At 40.0% G+C, this 22,459-nt stretch overlaps 1 protein-coding gene across 4 annotated transcripts; it reads left to right on the top strand.

The window, feature by feature from the left end:
* Positions 1-731: 731 nt before the first annotated feature.
* LOC119723545 lies at positions 732-22,459 on the top strand. 4 transcript variants are annotated; one of them, XM_038194251.1, is made up of 15 exons: positions 734-1,048; positions 9,663-9,851; positions 10,926-11,078; positions 13,053-13,107; positions 13,565-13,703; positions 14,036-14,189; positions 14,442-14,508; positions 14,744-14,879; positions 15,335-15,488; positions 16,098-16,138; positions 16,270-16,988; positions 18,490-18,543; positions 19,327-19,412; positions 20,142-20,267; positions 20,875-22,459. In XM_038194251.1, the coding sequence occupies exons 2-15, from the start codon at positions 9,681-9,683 to the stop codon at positions 21,040-21,042; spliced, it is 2,223 nt and encodes a 740-aa protein (XP_038050179.1). In that variant the 5' UTR covers positions 734-1,048; positions 9,663-9,680; the 3' UTR covers positions 21,043-22,459. The 4 variants fall into 4 exon arrangements, with proteins under 4 accessions (XP_038050181.1, XP_038050179.1, XP_038050177.1 ...); XM_038194249.1 differs by lacking the exon at positions 734-1,048 and adding an exon at positions 5,023-5,192 and having other exon boundaries at positions 20,875-21,068; XM_038194252.1 differs by lacking the exon at positions 734-1,048 and adding an exon at positions 6,638-6,701 and having other exon boundaries at positions 20,875-21,068.

Raw genomic sequence — 22,459 nt, 5'->3', positions numbered from 1 at the left:
ATGTTCATTTCTCAAAGGTAGCTCTGATCTTGCTACTTGTGACGCCTTTTGTTGGATGAACGGGAGGTTTGCTGTAAAACCATGTGAATGAAAGATATCTCTAGTCTTAGTGAGGTGTGTGGTTCTGGGAAGAACCATGTTAGTTTAACTCAACGTTTCGAACAGTACTCTGCTCGTCATCAGGAGGCTGTCTCCTGATGATGAGCAGAGCATACTGTTCGAAACGTTGAGTTAAACCAACTGGTTCTTCTCAGAACCACACTGCGAGATATCTTTCATTCTCATGGTGTTAGCGCAAGCCTCCCATTCATTGATCATGTCCACCATGCAAACCCTCAAGTCTCATTTTGTTGAGTTGAGTCACATAATGTGCAAACAAAAGTTCAGGATCTCATGATTAGTTCGCACATGAACTGTTCAATTAATTTTTTTTCCAGCTAGATTTTTTTCTGACTTTGCTGGGCTGAACTGTAATCCGGTGTGGGTTTATTTAGATTAGTGTGGCCTTATTCCACACGGAGTTCATAACACCTTTCTCATGGTCTGGTGGCATGAAAAGCGCTTTCACTGACTGCCTGCATGCCTTTCAGATCTTGCCAGTTTATACTTGTGCGATCTCTTTCACAAAAGAACCCGTTTTTCTTCAAGTGAACAAATAGAGCCTACCGGGTAAGCGATTATGTATTATCAATGAGGCAGTCTGTCCCACCGCGATTTTTTAGAAACATTGTGTGTACCCTCCACGAGTGTGTGCTTGCTTTTGTGATTGTCTCGCTGTGTACACTGACTGCGCTACTTGACAACGGTACATTTGCACCCGGAACTGCATGGTTCAGTGCGAACGTATGTATACGTGCGTAGCCTATATTTCTACGTTGACAACCAGGTTCGGTGATGGAAGTATTTTGGCTATTTCTGGTATAGCTGATGTTGAAGTTACGATGCCTGTGCTGTCACTGCTGTGAGTCAGTGTGGTGGGACGAATTGATTTATTGTCGGTATACACGGAAGATAGCAAGCAACTGGTCCATAGCATCAAGCCTTCAAGGTAAGTTTGTTTTAGCGTGTCCACTATCCTAGTTGGGGCCATATATCACGACTATAGTTACGGACTATATAGTGTCTCAAACTCGGATCGATTTAATATTGTGTATAGGTTGTGATAATTGCTGTGCAATTGCGTACAAATGTATCCACAAACTTTCTCAATTTTTACTACCCACCATATTGTAATACTTCAAATCACGTTCTTCTCTTTTGGCCACAATAAATAACGCTTAATTATGGAATAATTCTTGTTACGAGCGAATTGAAGTCCATGGGGTTACGACCAAAGATAGAAATTGCATGTATGAGCTTGATTCGTGGATTTTGCCTGGAGAAAAAAAAGTACATCAAGTTTAGTCGTGAGGAAGTTCTGAAATCCTGGAATAGATAAACTTAAATCCTCTTGAAAATGAACGTTCTTCAGCCTTGCTGAGTATGTCGGAGATATGCAGATTTACAACGCAGGGGGCCGGGTTGAACACTCTAAATGGTGCGGGGAGGGCTTTTTCTAGAAGGCATACAAGTGAATGTTCTTTGCACAGTCTCGTTAGTGTTTCAAATTCCATTGCTGAAACCCCAGGGAAATACTGAATGCTGAAATGAAGTTAGGAATAATTCTTATGCCGATCTTTAATGCCCTGCATGTAATCAACTTTAATCCGCATAAGAATAGGATCAATTTACTTTGCCGCGTGAGTCTATTGTGTAGCCTTATATAGCGGTGCACGGTTACAGCAGTCATATAACCAGAAATATCCGTTTGCAGTAAATTTAGAAGCGGTATCAGAGTTAGAAAGTACTTTTCACTATGTAAATTCTCGAAAAGTGCATGTAGTCCTACACTTTTAGCTCAGTTTCTAATTTATACACTTGAGAGAGAAAAAAACACTTTTTTCTTTTACTTCTCAGAAAATCCAGCATATTCTGCTATGGTTCTGTCTCATTTTGAACGGAGGTGTTTCGACTTAACGCGTAGATTATACGTGCACATACAGACATATAATAGATTATGTGTGAAATATAATAGATTATGTGTGAAATATAATAGATTATGTGTGAAAATACTGACAGATAAATACGACCATCTTAAAAATTCATGTTGCTATTGACGGATTAATGAAGTGATATTGAAGATACCTGTATCATATTAATTTCGTATAGTGCAATATCATCTGGCCTCACAGCGAAATCCTAAAACCTGAAAACCTTTAAAAACCAGTATTTAACTTGGAAGCCTACTTAATGTAGGCCTAACTATAACCCATAAAAACCTGCATTTTGTAATTCTGCCATGTCATTTAAACACTCTTTAATCTTTTTTTTATTCAATTTGACCCACAGTTTAGTTTAATATCATAATGCCAAAAATAACCACATTGTCAATATACCTCTAGGCCTATAAGATTTTCATTACAAGTGTTCCAGAATTGAGCAGTTTGCATGACGTCTAGGCGGTCTGACCTAACCGTATGCACATTATAGCAGTCAGCTAACAACACAATTTGCAGTATTTCTGCTACTAAGTGCATCCTATAAAAACAATAAATGCTTATATTTTGGCACTTGGAAAACATTAAAATACAAAACTATGTTATGATTTTTAAACCCTATTAAAAACATATTGATGAAGAGCGGCACTCTGAGGCCTGCATCATTTTAAAAGAGGGAACTAACTACGAACCTAATACATTTGAAAAATTGCTTTTGAAAAACTCACAATTAGCAACATGATATACAACTCAATTTCGTGAGGTGATCACTGTAGTTATAATTGTGCATCTTTAAATCCATAATGTTCAGACGTCGTCTCAGAAATATTCAACTTGTGTTTCTTTCCCTCGTAATTTTTTTTCACCCGACCAATTTTCAATTGGCAGACATTACGCATGCGTAATGTACAAGTGCACCACGTTAGGGGCCGCGCCACGTCAGGGTACATCAACAATATATTACCCACAGATACAAATTTACCCACAGATTCAAATTTGTCACAAATAAGCATCGACACACCACACTACTGAATCATGATGCTGCGTTGTCGTCTGTCCATCAAACCTCACTGCCTTGTTCAACTGTTCTAGATCAGATATAAATAAAATCAACGACACGAGAAGATACACGAGACAGAATTGTGTATGTGCTTGTACAATGTCAAATCTGATTAGTGTGGGTTTGTTCTGCAAGTTTGCCCTTTGAATCCAGGTCGGTTTGGTGACAAGTGTAAACAGGGATCTTTAAACAGTGAACATACGAAAAAATAACACTCCAAAGATAAGGTCGATACTGATGCTTACCCAATGCAAACTGTACCGCGGTTCCCATTTCGTAAAGAAATATGTAATCCAACAATGGTGGCTGACATGCACGTGTTATTAAAATTGATGTATACACTTTTAGTTGTAATTCATTTCGCTTTGGCAGAACAAAAAAAAATAAAAAAAAATTGGAAGAAAAGGGATGATTCACTAATTCTTTCACAGCAAATAAGAAATTGTTTTAATATTCTTAGGAGCTGTTTTGTTTATTTAATATCTGGAAGTTTAATTGCGATGTTAGATCTTGCGTGGATGTGGACATTGCAGTTACCAAGTACAAACACAGCTGCTTCAATGATAATATCCAAACCCGTGCAATTTAAGGTTGAAGCTAATGGGCCATTATTCGTCCTACACAGCCGCGTTCCCATTATGGCTCTGTGACGTTAACCAATGACTTATAAATCATTGTCTTTAGCCTTTGGCTTTTGGACAGTCGTTCGGAGTTGTGCAATTGTACTCGCGAATGATAAAAATCATGTTAACCCATCGTTTTCTGATTAACCCAACTTTGGGTGCGACGCTTTTATAATGGGTGTCGAGTATCCCCATTAGCTGCGTCGTATCACCGCCAGTGAATATAGCTGTATTCCCAAACGGTCGTTGCACGTGAGCACCATGCAGAGATTTCATACGGTATGATTCTAAAGTTACTCTTTTACTATTAACCTATCGCGGTAGAATCGCGTCAACGCAGCTCGTGAAATATTGTTCAATTACATGATAGATCAATGGACGCGGAACGCGCAAAATCTGAGACAAATAAAAACTTAACGTACAAAACTCCATAGGGTTGTCTGAGGCGCGTGGCTAACTCGCAAACGCCGATAGGTCAATTATGTTGATGTTACAATTATATGCACGTGTTCTATAAAATCGTGAGTCGCTGTCATACTTGCATCACGCAAATAACAAGCTGACTTGCTGACTTGGTTCTAATTGCACAGTTCGTGCGCGCAGGCTATATGAAACGTCCTTATTTTGATGTTGGAAAGGTAAGGTTGCACCTTTGCAAAATTGTAGTTGTTCACACACGTTTCTATTTCAAAGACTCGATATATATTAGGATTTGCTTCTAAGTTTATGTTAATATTTTGGTCGATTGATGTTCTTTTGGCCGCCTTGTTGGTATTATTGTGCCCTGGCAGCAATTCGTTTTAGTTATGATCTTTCAATTTAGGTTTTGCCCTTCACCGATGTATTTTTATAAACACTGTATACTCGGTGTTGCCCCCGACTGAATAAATTTTCTCACAATCACTCAAGGGAAGACTAGGTACAGTGTTTAGAAAAAAATTCGGTTTAAAGACATTAATACCCCTATGCCATTCCCATCTTCAATTGCGTTTTAGTCCTTTAATTAGCCGAGGATCATCTTGTTATTGGGATTGTCGAACCGAAATGTTTGTCCTATTATCCATCTGACTCGACATGTTCTCCAATATTCCCAATTCAACACTCACACCCAATAGCTACAATCCTGTACACGACTCCTGCCAAAAGTCACTGCTAGATACTTAAATAGGCGCAGTGGCTGGCAACGGCCATTCAATGGCCCATCCTCAATTGCTGTTTCGCTTTTGTTGCAGTGAATTTGAATCATTGTCCGCTTCCGCGGTAAAATCGATAATACTATATAGAAGCTTTGTATCGCGTGTATCGGCATGTGAGGTCGATCAGAGTGCTGTACGCTGTGCACCTTGTCGGTGATATGTGGACGTTCACGCACCTGTGAAAGAAATGGTGTGTCGAAACAGTCGATGGATATTACATATACCCTTGAAGACAAAATGTAACCACCAGTGCATTATATGAACTATCAATTCACAGGTAAGGATGATGAAATTGTGGTGAACTATTGGGGTTACACTCGATTGGGCATCCACTATGCTTGCGCGGTGTAGGCCTACTCCACACGGAGGAGCTCTACAGTATGGTTGTAAAGAAAATTGTGTGGTTGTAAAATTGATTGAAAGTGTCACAGAAATGTGTAGTATTGTCACTGCCAAGCGGAGAATGCAAACGATTGTAATCAGCCTACCGAACAACATAAACATTATTGTGCCCATTTTGTTCAAGTCGCGAAGATGTTTCGTTGTGTGCGAAGATTCTCTGATACATTTGGGGGCTGAAGTTGTCTAGCGAAACAAAGCTCACTTTGACAACACCATCCGTTCGATATTTGCTTTCTGGATGATTTCACATCAAATTGATGTGGTATTTCATTGTGTGGAAGGCTTTTGTTGAAGTATTTTTTTTACCTAAATACTGTAGTGCCTTTGTTCTCCCATAGTTGTTGAAAGGGTAGTTACGTGTATAATTTCATGGTATCGTATATGAATATTGCCAAGCAGAATATAATTGTTACTATTTTTGCTTTGATGTGATATACGGATACCAGAAACTGAAATAGTTTAGCGTAAGACGAATAGTAAATTCTTTGGTTTTTTTTTACTTGAATTCTTGAAATTGAGTTCCAGTTTCCAACATCTGAGTTCTAGTTTCCAACATTTGGGTTCTAGTTTCCAACATTAGGTGTTGCATACTGTGTGTGTTTCCATTTGGAAGATAGAGGTTTTTTTTGGGGGGGGGGGGAATTAATATCGTAACTTAATTAATAGTGTGCATGGTTTGTTGATATTTTCTGAGTAAATTTAATATTAAATGAATTAAAGTGTTGGGTTGATACGGTGATTACATCGATGGACGTCACATCTATTACAGCCCTTTCATGATTTTCATGTAGCTATGATTTTGACTGCAAGTACAACTTGGCACAGAATGTATGTTTGCATAGGAAGGTTAATGCTTTTCTATTCCTACATCCATGCTCATACACACTAGTATTGAGAGTCCCAAATGTTCAGACTAGGTCAAATCATAAGGGCTGGAACGCTAATATCTCATTATTTCATATATTAAAAAATAATAGCCGGTTGTCAGTATAGAAAGCTGCTCTTTAAATTAAACGAAGGGGAGGCGTTGGTATCGTCTACCCGTGCTTTCGCTTGTTCCTTTTCTATGAAACTAGGTTGCTTTATTATTTGTTTCCATGTTATGATCTGTGTAAATAGCAACAGGTGTAAATGAACGGATTCTGAGTTTCTGTCCTGGTGGTGACCTTCCATAAAAGTTGCTCCTTGGTGCGTATAATTCGTCGCCTCGTTGATCCCGGAACTAAAGTAATCTATATCCCTCAGCATTTAGACAGCTCGTATCAGGTGTATCCGTATTTGACTAAGAATTATTGAATTACATATAGGGGGTATCATCTCTAATAAGAGCATTCAGTCAGTTTGCTGTTTTCAGTTGCGCTGGCAAATTGGAGTCTTTGAGATCGTAAGTACACGCCAAAAATTCATCATCTTAAATTCTATTAACCGTCTATAAACTTTGCGGTTGATAAAATGTTTCATTAATATTATTTCCTAAGATTAAAATGGGTCACTGTATTTGAGTGAAAAGTCACTCCATCCGACGAAAACTAGGAGAAAGACGAGTGAATTTTTGTTCCAATTGAAAATATCGAGTTTTCACTCGAGTTCGGCTGAAGTGGTTCTTTTTGTGAAGTATTTTCTGCCGTAAATTTAGAGTAATATTTATTCTAAACAGTCAGGATTTTTAAGCTCTGGCAGGAACTTCTACATGTGACTTGGTGGTCGGTCTGTCTGTCTGTCTGTCTGCCTATTTGTCGGGCTGTCTATCTGTCTGTCCCGAAAAATGACTATATGGTGTTCCATATGTAACATCGGCGTCGCAGTTTTAAGCTCTGGCAGGAATCATTTTGACTGATTTCATGCAAGACTTCTCGCAACTCGCTTGAGTCTAACACGGCCAGAGCTTATTGTGCACCCGCACTTGATTTTTAGACAACAGACTCTGGTTCTTTTGGGAACCTCCATTCTTTTATCAAAATAATTGTCTCGACTATTAAAGCAATAGAGTTGGATTTGAACCACGACCTCCAACATGTATAGACATTTACACCATGCAGCAGATTTTGAAATTCGAGTCTCTCCCGAGTATTGTTTGAGAAGGTTTTTCCCTTTAAAGCCCAAAAAAGGAAATGGACAGATTATTTTTTTACATTACGTCAATGAGGGATAACAATTTAATTTAAAAACAAAATCTAATTGTGTTTTTAGTACGCATATGCTCAGTCCTGAACAGTTTGCTAAGAAATGTCGTCATCTTCACCTCTTTCTGGTCACGTGATCGATATGCTGATAGATGATGATGATTGACGGCCCTCCATGCGTGATAACGCAATCAGATATCTGTGTGCAGTTACGTAAATCCGTGTCAGCAAGAGGGGGGTGGGGGGGGGGGGGGGTTGACCAAAATCCCCCGGCTGTGGAAATTTGAAAATCGGGGAAGGGGGGAGGGAAACTCGATGAAAACAGGGAGCGCTGTTCTTGATACAAATGATCATCTAATGCAAACTTCCGCGCATACCTCCTTAAACTTTACATCAAACGGTGCTTTTGTACTGTTTGTCCTCCGTTTTTATTAATTTTGACTTTTGAAAAGTTACAAGATAACCTCAACATCTGTTGTTTTTTGTTTCTCGCCACAAAATTCTGAGGGAGAGGGATGATCCAGTGGCCCACCCCTGGGGGGTATATCCTCTCCATCCCACTGGGTTTACGCACATTATACTATATAGGCCTATGTCTGAGTGTGGAATGCCAGTTAGCCTATATATATAAATTTGAAAAATGTACCGAATTCAGGAACCCTGGACTTCGCCATTGTTTAGTCCTCATAAACGTCAGATCTAATCATGTTGGTTTGACGGAGCTGTTTGATTTGGCAAACATCCCTCTTTTGTGTTTCTCTCGTAATTCACAAATTGAGTGTTTGATGAACCCCCGGCCTAGTTTCTGTAGATATCTCGTATACAGGCCTACATTTATGTTCTTAGTTTACGTGAATTGAATAGGCCGAGGAATGCAAACACATTAGTCATGCGTCCCCCAGTAAAGAAAATCTCCCCGGATTGACAAGGCGACTTTTGTCTGCTTATCTCCAAATTATAAATGTACAAGAGAACAAAAGCGACCTAGAAATGACTGACCGTTATGATAGATTGTTTATCGGAATTGATAAATTCCATGTTTTTGCGCAACCAGGGTCGTTTTTAAGCGCATGTACTTTGCCAAATCTCGTCGACTCGTCACAAGAACTTCGTCCTGATTTTTGCCTACCCTGCCCTTCTTGCCGAAACTTTGTTTGAAAAGCGGACAAATAGCTACAATTTGTTCAGAGGTAAACGCCGCACTTCCGTCAATTCCTTGCCAGAGCTTTGTACCGATCACTCTGCCTTTCCCGTCGGAGTTCACCTCCAGCCTCGCAGTTGTAGCAGATTGAGATTTGATTGAATGGAATAATTTTAAAACTTTGTGAAGCCACTAGCAGGGACTCGGTCTCGGCATTTCTGGACTAGGACATTTCTAGGAAGAGGTAACAGAAGGCTATTATACCTTTAATATGGATTTATAGTCGCAACCAAATGCAACGGTTGTCGAATGTGGACGACGATGAGAGTTGTTGATGAGTGAGGAAAAGTAGACACTTAGTTGAAAACTAATCACGATATTAACGACGAAGGCGGTAATATTAGTATTTAAGCCGGTGACAACTGGGGCACGATAGAGTGCATTCGATGCAACAAGATACAATGTAGTTGATGAAGACACAACGACGAGAATTAATTTAGACGATCAAATGTAATCTGGGATGTCACGCCTATCGACTGTTGCAGGGAAAACAGACCGAAGCGTCTCTCTTGCGATTTACCCATTATCTCACACCGTCACTTACCCCTACCCATATTTCAAGTGTGAGGGGGTGTGTGGCCAAGTGGTTAGGGTTCATGAATCATGATCAGAGGGTCAGGGGTTCGAATCCAGCTGCTGGCCATATGTTGTGTCCTGGGCAAGCCACCTCACCCCCACTTGCCACTCTCTACCAGGAGTATTAATGGGTACCGGTATTAGCTGGGGAGTAACATGGGATGGACTGGCATCCCATCTAGGGGGATAGAAATATTCCCAGTCGTTTCATGCCAAGGAAACTGGAGATAAACGCCGGCCTGATGGGCCATATTGGCTCGTGATAAACTGTACTTTAAAAACAAACTATATTTCAAGTGTAATTTTTCTCCTTGCAAAGCTTCAAATCGTTCAACTTGTGACATGGTTAAGCTTTCAATGGTTGTGCTCGTCATAGCTAAAGATAGGTTTAATCTTATGAACATTTTGAGCGATATGACCCTTTTCTTCTCTTTGTAAATTGCAGCAGCGATCCGTTGGTAGAATGGAAGCGGCGGACCGGGCCGCATCCCTGCTGGTGTTCCACAGGGATCGTCTCAACAAGCTCCGGAACGGCATCTCGCGCGTCCTGGAGGCCTTCGCCGATGTGCTGGACGACAAAGGAGGAATTTCCGGTAACGAGCATGCCGAGGTTAAAAAGAAACTTCAAGAAATTGTAAGGCATCCACTATTTAAAATCTGTGCTATCAGTTTCACAAACTGTTCTAGTTATTTCAAGCAGAAGAATGGAACGTTTGCATGGTTGGGAAAACAGCTAGGTAGAAGTTTGCGGAGACACCATGTGAAATAAATCTCTTTTGTGAGTTTGTGATTGTTCCTCTCACAACCGGTTCTTCTCAGAACCATCACAAACTCGCAAAAGAGATTAACTTCACCTGGTGTTTCCGCAAACTTACCTTGTTGTTATTTCAATCAGTTTGTTGTTACGTATATGAAACAATAGTGTGTTGTCTTATATTGTGAAGTTTGCAGACGTTATTACAAATTTATCAAATGAAAACTTTAAAGTAGTCACTTTAAAGTTTCAATATAGGAATTAATTTTTATAATCAAGGCGTTAAATTGGCAATTGCATGATCTAATCTGAACTGTACATTCTTCCCAAACTATTTCCCCCTTCGTTAAATTCTGTGCGGCTACGTCAATGTGAAAAAAATACCGAATTGATGCAAGGGCGGATCCGGGGGGGGGGGGGGGCCAAAGGGGGCCATGCCCCCCCCCCCCAAAACGAAACCAATTTTTTTTTTTTTTTATGTGACATCGCAATAAAGGCAGGCAATGAGTACACCACCATCTTTTTCTCCAAAAAAAAACATTGGTTAAAGTGGTCAGAAATTGCCTCAGATCGCACCACAGAGCATCTAGAATCAAAAAAAAATTTCGGGGCCCTTAAGCGGGCCCCGAACCCCACGCCGTAATTTTTTGGACCCATTTTGGGAGGGACCAAATCTTTTTTTGCCCCCCCCCCCAAAATTGTGTTCTGGATCCGCCCTTGAATTGATGTGTACCGCTTTTACTGAAGCAAAATATTAAACAGTTTTCTTTAAACCCCTTATGTGTATAAAACATTGCTCTTGTAGTTGAAGTTACGAAAGCTTTTGCAAGGTTTTGCCTGTAACAGGTATAAGTGCTACGATTGAAATCTACTTGTATCTGCCTTGACAACTCGGTTGCCAATCACTGTCTTGAGAAATATGTAACCGTATACTTCGCTTTCTTGGGCTGTTAGGAGGACACTTCTTGGAGCCGCATCCGCGAGCATTTCTTGGACAGCCACGAACCGTCTGACGAACCTCGGGAAGGGCGGAACATTGCCAGAATCCTCCTGGACTTTACGGACAAATTGGATGATGTGAAGGATGCGCTTGACGACAGACTACGGGTGAGTAACTGCAGTCACAGAGTTTTAGTCTCATGACGACGAGCACGCCATACTGCTTGAAACGTTGACATTGTGCAGCTTCCTCCAAGAACCTAAAATCTTTCACAAAAGATTCTTTGGCACTAACCTATTACGTACCGCACAAACCTACGGACTTATCCTTGCTCGATAGAAGAAAATGAAATCCCCCCCCCCACAAAAAGGTCTCAGGGAATTTGGCAGGATAAGGTTGTTATTAGACCCTCTCTCGAAACCCTTGATGCGGTTTACAAAGCACCTCCAAAAGTTCACAAAGTGTCTTTCAGAGTTGTTTCAATATCAGTTGTCGGATGAGACTTGTATTTTGCCAGCATTTTTGTTTGAAGTTTATGGTAATGACAGTTCAAGAACAGTGCCGTATAACCAGGGTTTATGAGGGGGCACCTGTGGATGCACAGATTTTTTTTTTTTTTTTTTGGGGGGGGGCACTGAAGGCAAATTATGCATATATTCTTTTGTTCAATTCTTAAATGGGGAGGGGGACATCCGGGGGCACGGACATCCCCTGGGAGAACGTGCCCCCTCCCCCTCCCCCATGCCCCTCGTGGTTATTCCTCTGCTCAGGAATGAGGTGGAATTGGGTATCTTTACAAACACTTTCAACATCCATCAATCATTAATAGTAAAAAAAAAAAAATTCACCAAACGAACGTGCAATCCTATTTGTCCCGTGACTTGTGAGGCGAAAACGATCGATACCAAACTCAACTGACCGAAAGAACCCATTGGCAGTTTTACATTGAATCGCAGTTCGATAGTGTAAGAAGGAGGACTTGGAGAAGATAAAGTCTTTAAGGCATTCAACAGGAGGTTGAAGTAGTTCTGTTGTCGATGGCTGGAAGACTGTAATTCTAACCGCTTGCGTCATTTTTTGATTACAATCAAACGACATCCCACCGCCATAATTCGGCCGTTTGTGCCGCACGCTGATTGGCTACACGATTGCGATTGGTTTCCGCCCGTCAGAAACACTTCGCAGAAGTTGAAATGTTTCTACTCTTGCGACTGTTGATTATTTTGAGCGCCGACCGATGCCGATCGTCTTCATATTGTCGCTGTTACATTCAGTTAGCAAAAAAAAAATCAGCGACTAGTTTGTTTCCGATTGTCGTAGCTCAGGCGAAGATTCAGATACTGAAAAGTCAGTCGCCGACTGATCTGTGTCATCACGAGATCGACCAGAGGGCAGATTACAATCATCTGTCACTTTGCGGTCTATAACATCTGTTTCATGCACTTGTTGCCGTGTCATACACTATTGATGAGTTACATGTATGTGCCAATCAATAAATGTATTGCGGTTAACCAGCTGTTCTGTTTAGTCACATCATGCTGTTATGTTTAGTATTAAATTGAATGAGGATTGAATGAGGTTGCCAATCATTTAATGTATTGCGGTTCACCAGCTGTTCTATTTAGTCACATCCTGCTGTTATGTTTAGTATTGAATTGAATGAGGATTGAATGAGAAGTGTAATAGTGTCAAACGCACGTATAGAGCGACATATGGAAAAGGTGAAATTTGGATACATTAGCATTGATTGGCACACGATTCGTCCTTTGTCAACATTGATTGACATTTTCTCGGCCTCTAAATTGGATATTTAAGACCATTGATGATGGCTTTTTGTCCTTTACATGTACATGTATACAATGTGGAAATAGGTTTCGATCGGATAAGACCAATGCATCTCCAAATCGGGGCATCTGCATTTTGTTGTATAATCGTATCGGTAAACGCACTGATATAATCAGGGTTGGAGCGGTATGGCCGTGAAATACTCATATTCATGCGCTTAATTGTTCAGCCTCGGCCAGTTTATATCACCGCTGGCTGCCGTACGATATATTTCATGTTGTGGAGCATCATATTCTCTTCTCGTGTTTTTTTTAGAGTTATGTCTTATATTTAACTGTGTTCTTTTTCTTATTAAGGAATTAGCCCAGAAGAAGGAATCGAAACTCCAGCTGGATGTAAAAGATTTACAGAGTACGTTTATCAAATATCACTTAATTAATCGTTTTCTTCAATAGTTGTTTTTTTTTCATCTTCAGCGACCTTAAATAAAACAAAAATAAAACAAAAACAAAATTGAATTTACTTCTCGATGCAAATTATTATCATAATGTGCTATTTTCTTTACTCGAAATGGTTTTAAACACCACCATTTATGTGCTTAACTATTCTACGAAAAGTGGGAATGTTAAAAAAAAAGGTCATAAAAGACAACAGCAAACTCTTCTTGTCGCATTGGGATTAAATAGCTGTAACATGTTGCACTTTACAACTGCATAATGCGTTAATATTTCTTTTTTTACATGATTTGGCCTCGAAATCTATGGTCGGGGTTTTGTGCTCCTTTAACTATTTTCGTATTATTTCCAGACTTGCTGATCACATTCAGGAAAATAATGAGTGTAATATGTATTTTGTTTGTTTTCAACAGAAAAGTTAGCGGAGGAGAAGACAAAGACTGCCGACCTGCGATGGAAACACCAGGAGCTTGCCGAGTCGTCTAGCTCCGAGAAACACTTCAAAGGAGTGCTGCAACAGCAGCTGAAGGAAAAACAAGACATCATAGCTCAGTAAGTACTGTGAGCTCAGAGTAGGTGTGTATAGGAATTTCGCTGCGGCTTAGAAACTGCTGATCCCAAAGCACGGCCAAAGACCCAGGAAGGTTTTTGGAAACTTGCAGCAAATCCTCAGATATTTATTTTTTAAATTTCACCATTCACGATTACTTCACCATTTTTCTTTATCTTCAGAGACAAAATTCAGAGTTTAGAGTTTTCTATTCATAGTTTCAATTGTCTTTAACCACATGTAAAGACTCAAATAGAGTGCCTGCCTAAAGTTCGTATATATACAGCCGTCATAACTGTTTGGTAAATATCTTGATAACTCCTTCCTCGGACAGGTTACAAAGAAATGGAACAGTCCAGCTCTGGGAGAAAGAGAAGGCTAAGCTGCTGGAGGGCAGCAGACAGCGAGAGGAGAACCTCACACGAGAATTGACGCAGCTACGGGCGGCTCACGAGGATATGAAAGATCGCCTCAATCGACGAATCAAAGTTAGTCAACTATGGTTGGCAATTGGGAAAAAAATACTTAACTAACTGAATGCTTTCAACAATATCGATACTGTACTGCTTTGTCTTGCTTTCACTTCGCGCGCAGTTACAGTTGGCCCTATTCTCTTTTGTTAGTCATAGTAAATTGTATTGTTTTTATTTAATTTAAGACCGCGCCGCAGACGAGACTTGTAATATTTTTCTTTGTAATTGTTTTTGTAATAAAAGTATTTTTGTCAATCTTTTTTAAAGGACCTTGAGGAGAAAGTAAGATTAGAACGAATGAAGGACATCGTCAGCAAACTTGCTTCCAAGGACGGTACGAATTGTAAAGTTTCACATTTTGAAATTTCTTCAAGTAGGATTAAATCACTGCATCGCTTTAAATTTGCATGACTAAGAATCGTTAGTGTTGACCCTTCAAAAGTCTGAAGGGATTTGTAATATACACAATTTGAAGGGTATAAAAACAATTTTGACTTGACAATATGCATCAGAATTAAATATTTTTATAACTTTTTCGGATCTCATTTAATTTGTCTAATTGTTTTCAGAGATGGAAGCCGATGTGGAATCTCTGAAGCGACAGCTTTACACCAAGGAAGTCGACCTGGCTAGGTTGGACCAGGAACTGATCAATCAACAGAGGCTCATTGTGGGGTGCATCAAAGGAATTCAGAGGGACTTTAGGTTAGTGTACATACGTAGTGGTTTCCAACTTTACAAATGTTCGCGAAGTTTTCAGTAAAGCATGCATGGGAAAAACCTAGTAGATCAATAATGTTGCACACAAACTAACAAGGGTCATGCGGGTCCGTTGCATTTGTGATTGACTGTACTTCTTGACTTTTTCCAGAATTTCCTTCTTTAGTTTTTTTCAGTCTTTCTGTATAAGTCGCTCTTCTAAGAACTCTGAGTAGAAATGTCTGCACTTGTAAATTTATTCAACACATAATTCCTAATCTACAGACATAGACCTACAAAATAAATAATGTCCTCCTGTCCCCCAAAGAAACTAAATACATTTTGCTCTTGATCTGTGCTTCGTTTGTTTACAATTTGTCAATGACATTCCAGCACAAATTGTTTTATTGGTTTTTTTATTATTATTATGTGATTAAAGACTCCTTTGTTGATTTGTTCAGGGTGATGGGAGAGAGGCAGGAAGGACGGAGACTGAGGAAGGATGACATGCAGAAGATGAACTTGATACTGGACGCCATCTTGACAGGGGCTAAAGAGGCACGGTTAGACATCACCAAAGCAGACCTGCCGCTTCATTACATTGCTCTCCCAGAGGTAAAAGCTGCGTGATTTTGCTAGACAAAATGAAGGCGGTGTATAACCAACAACTTTGAGCAAGCCTTGCGAACTATATAATAGACTAACTTCTGTCGAACTAAAGCTAGTCAACCGTTGTTCGACTATATTGTGGTCGAACATTCAGTACTGGCCTGCCGAGGCCAGTGGCATCGCTGGTTAATGATGTCATAATGTGACGTGATGTCGTTTAAACAAATAACGCTCGCACGTTTCTGTTGATGCACATGCGTAGATCATGGCATGAAAATCTTCCTGTTTAAGCAGGAATTCCTTTTTTTTTTTTGCTCAAATGTCCGCGTTTTTATTTATTTTGAGCCTGTTTTGGGGTATTTTTTTGCCTGATTTCACATCTTTTTTCCTGCTTTTTTTCCCCACCAGTTTCCTGTTCTTTTTATTGAAATTCATTCTCATGCCTGGTAGATCACGAATCAAACACTAGTCGACGAAAAAGTCCTCGATCGAAACGTCCCATACAGACAAGACACTGAAACCACTAAGAGATAAACAAGGCCTATGAATGTACTGTGGAGTTTCGCTGTAGCTTTAATAATGTAATTGAATGAACAATTTTATCTTTTTTGGCAGGATATCGTGGCACATCCAGTCAAACGAATGACAAGGCCGAGGTAAGGGTTCAAAAATGTGTTAAAAAGCCAGTTTAATTCCTTTTTAATTAACATACGTACATCTGTTTTCAACTTTTTATTTTGTTCGGGCGATCTAATGTAATGGTATTTTCTTTAAATTAATGTCCAAGCATACTTGCTCCTGTCGTCAATCGCCATCTTGAAACAATAGGAGATTCCCCCAGTACGTCACCAACCTCCAGTCCCCCGGATAGCCCCTCCCAACCCCAACGTCGCGTCCCGTCCCTTGAGCTCCCCCACCCGAGCTCCAGCCCCGCCCTATCATCCCTGGGCCGGGCCTCGACGGTGCCGCTCATCGAGACCCCGCCAGCCAACGGACAGTCATCAGCAACGGGAGCAGCCAACAGGAGGGCGCCGTCCGGCAGGGCCAAGATCTCTGTAGATGAGGTCGGTCTCATCACCAAGTCCCCGCGTGGTGGCTCCCAGAAAGCCCCGAACCCTAACACGAACACCTCCGCACGTAGCCCGAACGTCGCCCGAAAGCTCCGAACCACTTCGGTCTCGGAGTCCTCGCGGAGTCCGTCGTTACGACGGCGGGCAGTATCATCGCCCGTGCCACCAGACCTGGCCGCCCTTGTCAAACCTCCTGCTTCCCTGAGTCCCAGGGAAACGTCTGGGTCCACACTCGTCCCTCGTCAGCCGTCAAGGAGTCCGAGTCCCGGAGGACGGAACGGCATGGCGTCTGCGAGGAAACCACGGGGGTCGGGTAAGCTTCAGGCCAGTAACGGGAACAAGGACATCTCTAAGGAAAATGACAACCCTGCCCAAGACAGCAAGCCCAAGCCGAAGAGTACCCTGACTGGGCATGGGGAATTAAATCTCGAGAAAGGTATCCGACTAAGCTTCCACTTTTTTGTTTAGATTTCAGTGTTTCTAATTGCTCATATATTTACTCTCTCGATTGCAGTGTGTTTAAAAAAAAATCAGCAGCCGCATTAAAAAATGCAATTCATCCTTAACACCGCTTAATATTGATGTTATTGTTCAGTGGATTTGTTGGTTTTCATAACATACATTGTATTGTATTGCTCGTTGCTTGTTTGAGGCACAACTTTTTTTTTAAATTTGCGATCTTTTGCTATGAGCCGTACAATTAGATACATGTACTTTCAAAAAAATATCCACCAAAACAAAAAACAAATCACTGACAGAACCGTGCCATTTCAAAGATCACATTCATGGGTTTGGGCCCTATCGCTCAGCATGAAATAACATAAAGGGCATATGTTGAAATAATTGGTTTCGTGTCTGAAGTGACATGACTGTCTTTACCAAAAATATATCAATTGAATTTAACCGCAGCTTTTTGTACATTCCAATTGATAGGACAAATAGACAGAAGCCATTTCTCATTTTATTCCATCTGGTTACGCTATCCTCGCTTTCATGATCGCAGTTCTCCGATACTTCCACATACTGCAGTATGGTCGTTTGATTCCATAACTCCTCGGAAATACCAATTTAAATATTCATTGGGAAACCTGATTTGATTATAGTGCCACTTGCCTCCGTTTGCTGAGTGCAGTATTGTATCATATTCACATCGGTGACCCTAACGTATTTACTGGGATGATACGATTGTAGTTTATGCATCGCAATGGCAAGCAGTGCGGTAAATCTGAAATACTCTTATGTGTACATGTTTGTGTGTATACTGCATCGCTTGAAAAGCAGCTATAATGGTTATAAAGATCTAAGCTTATGTTTTACTTTCAAGTTTTGAAAAGCACATACAAATTCTGGGTTCTTAACACAAAAACTGATTTGTTTTATCATTGCAAACTTGGCTGTTGGTTGCGATGACGATCAGCAGGTGTTAAACATTTTCACCAGACAAATTATATTGGCGATGTAGTATTATTTATAGTACAACCTTACCCTTTAAAGGAAAGTACAAATACGCAAACGTGTTTCCCACAAAAGTAATGATTACATTTTCTATGCAACTGTGTCCAGAGCAAATTGCTTTTGACAAATGAGCCTTTCCATCAGATGAAATTACAGCGTGTTGACAAATGATGAAGATTTTTTTTTTTCAGAACGGCAAGATTGACTCGAAATGTAGTGCTAAACGTTGGTTGCTTTGCTTATTGTCATCAATGCGCATGAACGGTGCATGTCTAGCAAAGTGTGTTTTTGTAATGTTTTTATGTGATGTCTAACATTTAAAATATGTGCATCATCATCTTTGTTTTCTCATTGCTCGTGCTCTATGGTGAGCTTATTTATTGTTGCTTGGTATTTTATGTTTCTAATGTTACCTCTCCCCATGTTGCTTTTGTGGTGTCGTTGCTGCGTACTCACGTCAATTTGAAAAAAAAAACCCGCAGGAAACCAGCGAGGGACCCCTTTCAGCTTGAATGCCGCTCATTTTTTCAGGAAAGGTTTGGAGCTTTGCTTTTTCATCCAAAGTTGTGGTCACGTCATATGTTAATCACAAGTGACCGTCTCAAGTCCAGAGACATTCTATTCGAGTGAACTGTGGCATAAACATTAATTTTCTGTTACCTCTAGCCAGACTTGTGATTAAAAAATGTTGCTGACTTGTGATTGACTTGCGATTGGCTTGTGATTAACTTGTAACTAAACTTGTAACTGACTTGTGATTGACTTGTTAGTGCCTTGTGATTGACTTGTCATGACCTGATATTTACTTGTTAGTGACTCGATTACACTTTTGTCTATTTTGTAACTGTAATATAATTCAATAGCATTTCAAGCATGAAAGCAATATAGATTCCATGCTTATCATTGCAAGTGAGTGTTCGTGTTTCTTGCGTACGTTGTAACAATGTATGTCAATGATACATAAAGAGTTTCTAATCAACAACATGCAAGCAATATGATGCTATGAAAAGTCCCCCGACTTTATTGTTTTTTCGACATTAATAAAGGCATATTAGAGACTCTACATAGCAGTATTCTGACTAGTTTGTGCTCATTTGAAAGAAAACACTGAAGTCTTGATTTCGGTACAAATACATGATAACATGTTGAATATTGTCCATTTCTTATAAACATTAAAACTCGAGCGCTCTCTTTTGTTGAGATGATTAGAAAAAGTCCTCACTTCATAAAATGGTTTACCAATGAGGGCCTCGGTTTTAATGCTAACTTGAAATTCCTCTATTGACTGCAGTTAAAAGCATGTTCCTTTTATTCAACAGACCATCCAGCACTAATCGACAAAGAGACGGGGATGCTGGACGCCGCGACAGCACGCACCTGCTTCCCACACATCTCGGAAGAGCAGGTAAAAGGGCCAGAAATCGTGAGAAATTCTGTCTGTTAAAGATGCACTGCCGATATCTTTGCATTGCGAAGCGGTGCTGTGGTTTTCATAAATGAGTTGTTGACAGATTATCTTTAAAAATGTCCATGCACTGTTTACGATAGGAAGAGGTTCTCTGAGTGCAGGAATTCAAATATTTCAGGCTTAGTTTTCAAACATACAAAACATAAATAGTATACAGCAGATTGGTGATTTGATTGTTCAGTTTGATGATAAAAGCATGAAATTAGGCACACATTCAGAGTATGTCACGGGAAACATATTTGGCTAAAGGGCTATCGCAAGCAATTTCCAAAATTTTCAAAATGGCGGCCATTGCATGTTATTCTTTGATATTTTTTTTTTCAAAGGACAAATCTGAGATGGCCCTATGGCAAAATATATTTCTCATGACATATTCTGACTGTGTGCCAAATTTCATGCTTTTATCATCAAATGAACAATTCCATCATATTGTGCACCAATCTGCCTGACTGAAACGCATGATTACATCTAAAGTGTGAGGCTTAATGCCATTTCTTTTGCAAATGTATGCCCCGTAGTTATAAATAATCACCGTTTTCAAGATTTTGATTGGAACCAGTTTCGTCTTATACAATATTTTCATGCAACACGCTTCCGTATTTATTAGTGTTGGTACAGAGATAAATCAGTCGTCAATTACGATAATATCTCTTTTATTTCTCCAAGATACGGGAACACTACCAGCAGTTCAAGAAGTACGACACGAATGGAGACTACAGTCTTGATTTTATGGAGATGACACAGGCGATCCAGTCTACGGTAGCCGATTACTACAAGCCAAGACAAATTAAGGTAAACTTTGCTAACGTTTAAAGGAAAGCTTAAACTTATACAGGTTGAGTAAAACAGGAAACCCTAATGGCAGGACCTATTTGACAATGAAGTTCTGCATGTAGCACTTTCAAAATCTGGGATATGAAAGCCCAAGAAATAAGATTTCTTTTATAGTACACGAATCATTCAAATCACTCATGTACTTTTCAAGTTACGAAATTTTAAACGCAAACACCGTTTTAAAGTTCTGTCCAGGGATAACAAAAAAGGTAACTGTTCTTTCAGCAAAACGAAAACGGTTCACATAGGGATGTATGTGACAATCTGATGCACTGATATCACTTACTGAGTAAATCCCATTGGAATTGGTGAAACCCAATAGCCTTTTACAATCTATTATATCTCTGGTTTGCATGAACGAATTTCCATGGCATTTTCACTGATTATACACAAGAGTATAATTAATATGCTCCATCAAGATGGAATACTCATGTTAAGTTGTTTTTGAGAAATTAAAGGATATCTACTTGCACAACCTTGCTTGAGACACCCTTGTTTTTTATCAGCTGTGGGCAACTGGTGAATTATGTACGGTAATAAGTTTAATGTGTTTTCGGTTGCACAGGAGGCAATGGTGGAAGTCGACGTGGATCAGTCTGGCTCCGTGGACTTCTACGAGTACCTAGGCGTCTCCACCATGCTGATGATGAAGATAGGCAAATCGGAAATCTTCCGCAGCAGCATGGTCAAACACGCCGGGGGATCCATATCAAAAGTCTGCTCAATACAGTGAAGATGATGACTCTGCCAGAATAGAACAGCATTACAATAAGCCTTTTCGGAGTTCCAACTGCGCATTCATAACCTGTGACAACGCGCATTGTTTGTCTCAAATGGCCTTTGACATCATCGCGCCACTGACTTTACAAAAAGGCTGTTTGTGCATTGTGGGTACTGTCAAAGGGCATTTGAGACAAATAATGTGCGTTGTCACAGGTTACGAATGCGCGCAGTTGGAACTCCGAAAAGGCTTATACCCCTTTAGACAAATTCCCAATAAGCATTGGAACCGAGGCAACAGTGCTATCTTGTGTTGAGAGGACTAAAAAAAGAAGAGGCCCTCAATGCATACAGTGACTTAGCACTGAGAGCCGCGGTTTCCATGCTAATTTGAAATTCGTCTATAGACCATGTGCAACTTGAATTGAGCTGCTCAGCACAGGAATCTGCTAATCACGGAAACATGCTTAGAAAGGCAGGTTACCAACGAAACAATCGTGTAATTTGTATTACATGTACTGGTTCTCGGGTATTTTCTGCTTATTAACTCCATCAATTTATTGGCCCATATATATTTCACATTCATGAAAAATAGTGTTTAGCAAATTTATACATATACGCTGAGCAAAAATCAGCTGATAACCAATTACCGTGCAACTATTCCTAAGATGGAACTTTTGCGTCGGGGTGATGTAAATCAATGTTGGGTTTTGCCCTTCACCGACGTATAAACACTGATTACTCAGTGTGTTACCTCCCGAGAGAAAATTGTGTAAGCTCGGTGGTCGAGTGGTAAGACGTCTGCACTAGAAAGCAGGAGGTCGTGGATTCGAGTCCCACCCGAGTGGACATCAAGCCGCGGGATAATCCGGTTAAAGGAAATGGCATATCTGTTGTGGTGTTATCAAGATTATACTGTATTTTTAAAGGCGTGCCAATGTTTATTAATGGTTGAACTGCATTTCCGGTGTTGGTTATTTTGTTTTGTCTTGATCGAGTATTGTTCTGTTTTCTACTATGCTCACCATACAAGAAATGTTTTCAATCAGCTTATGGTAAATTTTATACACAGATTGAATAGTATTAGTGTAAATGAGTGGCTACGTAAAGATTGTGTTATTTTACACAAAGTGTTCCCCTCATTTTGGCTGAGAAGTCTGTCAGAGCATTTTTTACACACTCAGGCAGAATGTTTTTGTGTGTGTCATGATCCAGATGTAATTGAACAATCAAATCTTATGTTTGCGATAACCCAAATATTTTTTTTTGTAATGAATTAGGTGAAGTGTGTCTCTTAGAGTGTCATTTCTAAACCTGAATTTCTCTTTGCGGATGGAAAAAAAACTTTACTCTATCATGCACATCTACCGAACGCATTTGCTCCATTTTCATTATTAAAAGAGCGTTCCCTTCGTAGTACTGAAACTAAA

Source organism: Patiria miniata, unplaced genomic scaffold, assembly GCF_015706575.1.
Source record: "Patiria miniata isolate m_02_andy unplaced genomic scaffold, ASM1570657v1 HiC_scaffold_17, whole genome shotgun sequence".
NCBI classification, from domain to species: Eukaryota; Metazoa; Echinodermata; class Asteroidea; order Valvatida; family Asterinidae; genus Patiria; species Patiria miniata.
Note: the sequence above shows the minus strand (reverse complement) of the source record. Positions and strands in the feature narration are given on the sequence as shown.

What these genes read in the sequence shown, in the direction of transcription:
- LOC119723545 (XM_038194251.1), top strand. Translation starts at nt 9,681, where the DNA reads ATGGAAGCGGCGGACCGGGCCGCATCCCTGCTGGTGTTCCACAGGGAT. An exon ending in AAAAGAAACTTCAAGAAATT is followed by an intron (nt 9,852 to 10,925) that starts GTAAGGCATCCA and finishes TTGGGCTGTTAG; the next exon opens with GAGGACACTTCTTGGAGCCG. An exon ending in GGATGTAAAAGATTTACAGA is followed by an intron (nt 13,108 to 13,564) that starts GTACGTTTATCA and finishes TGTTTTCAACAG; the next exon opens with AAAAGTTAGCGGAGGAGAAG.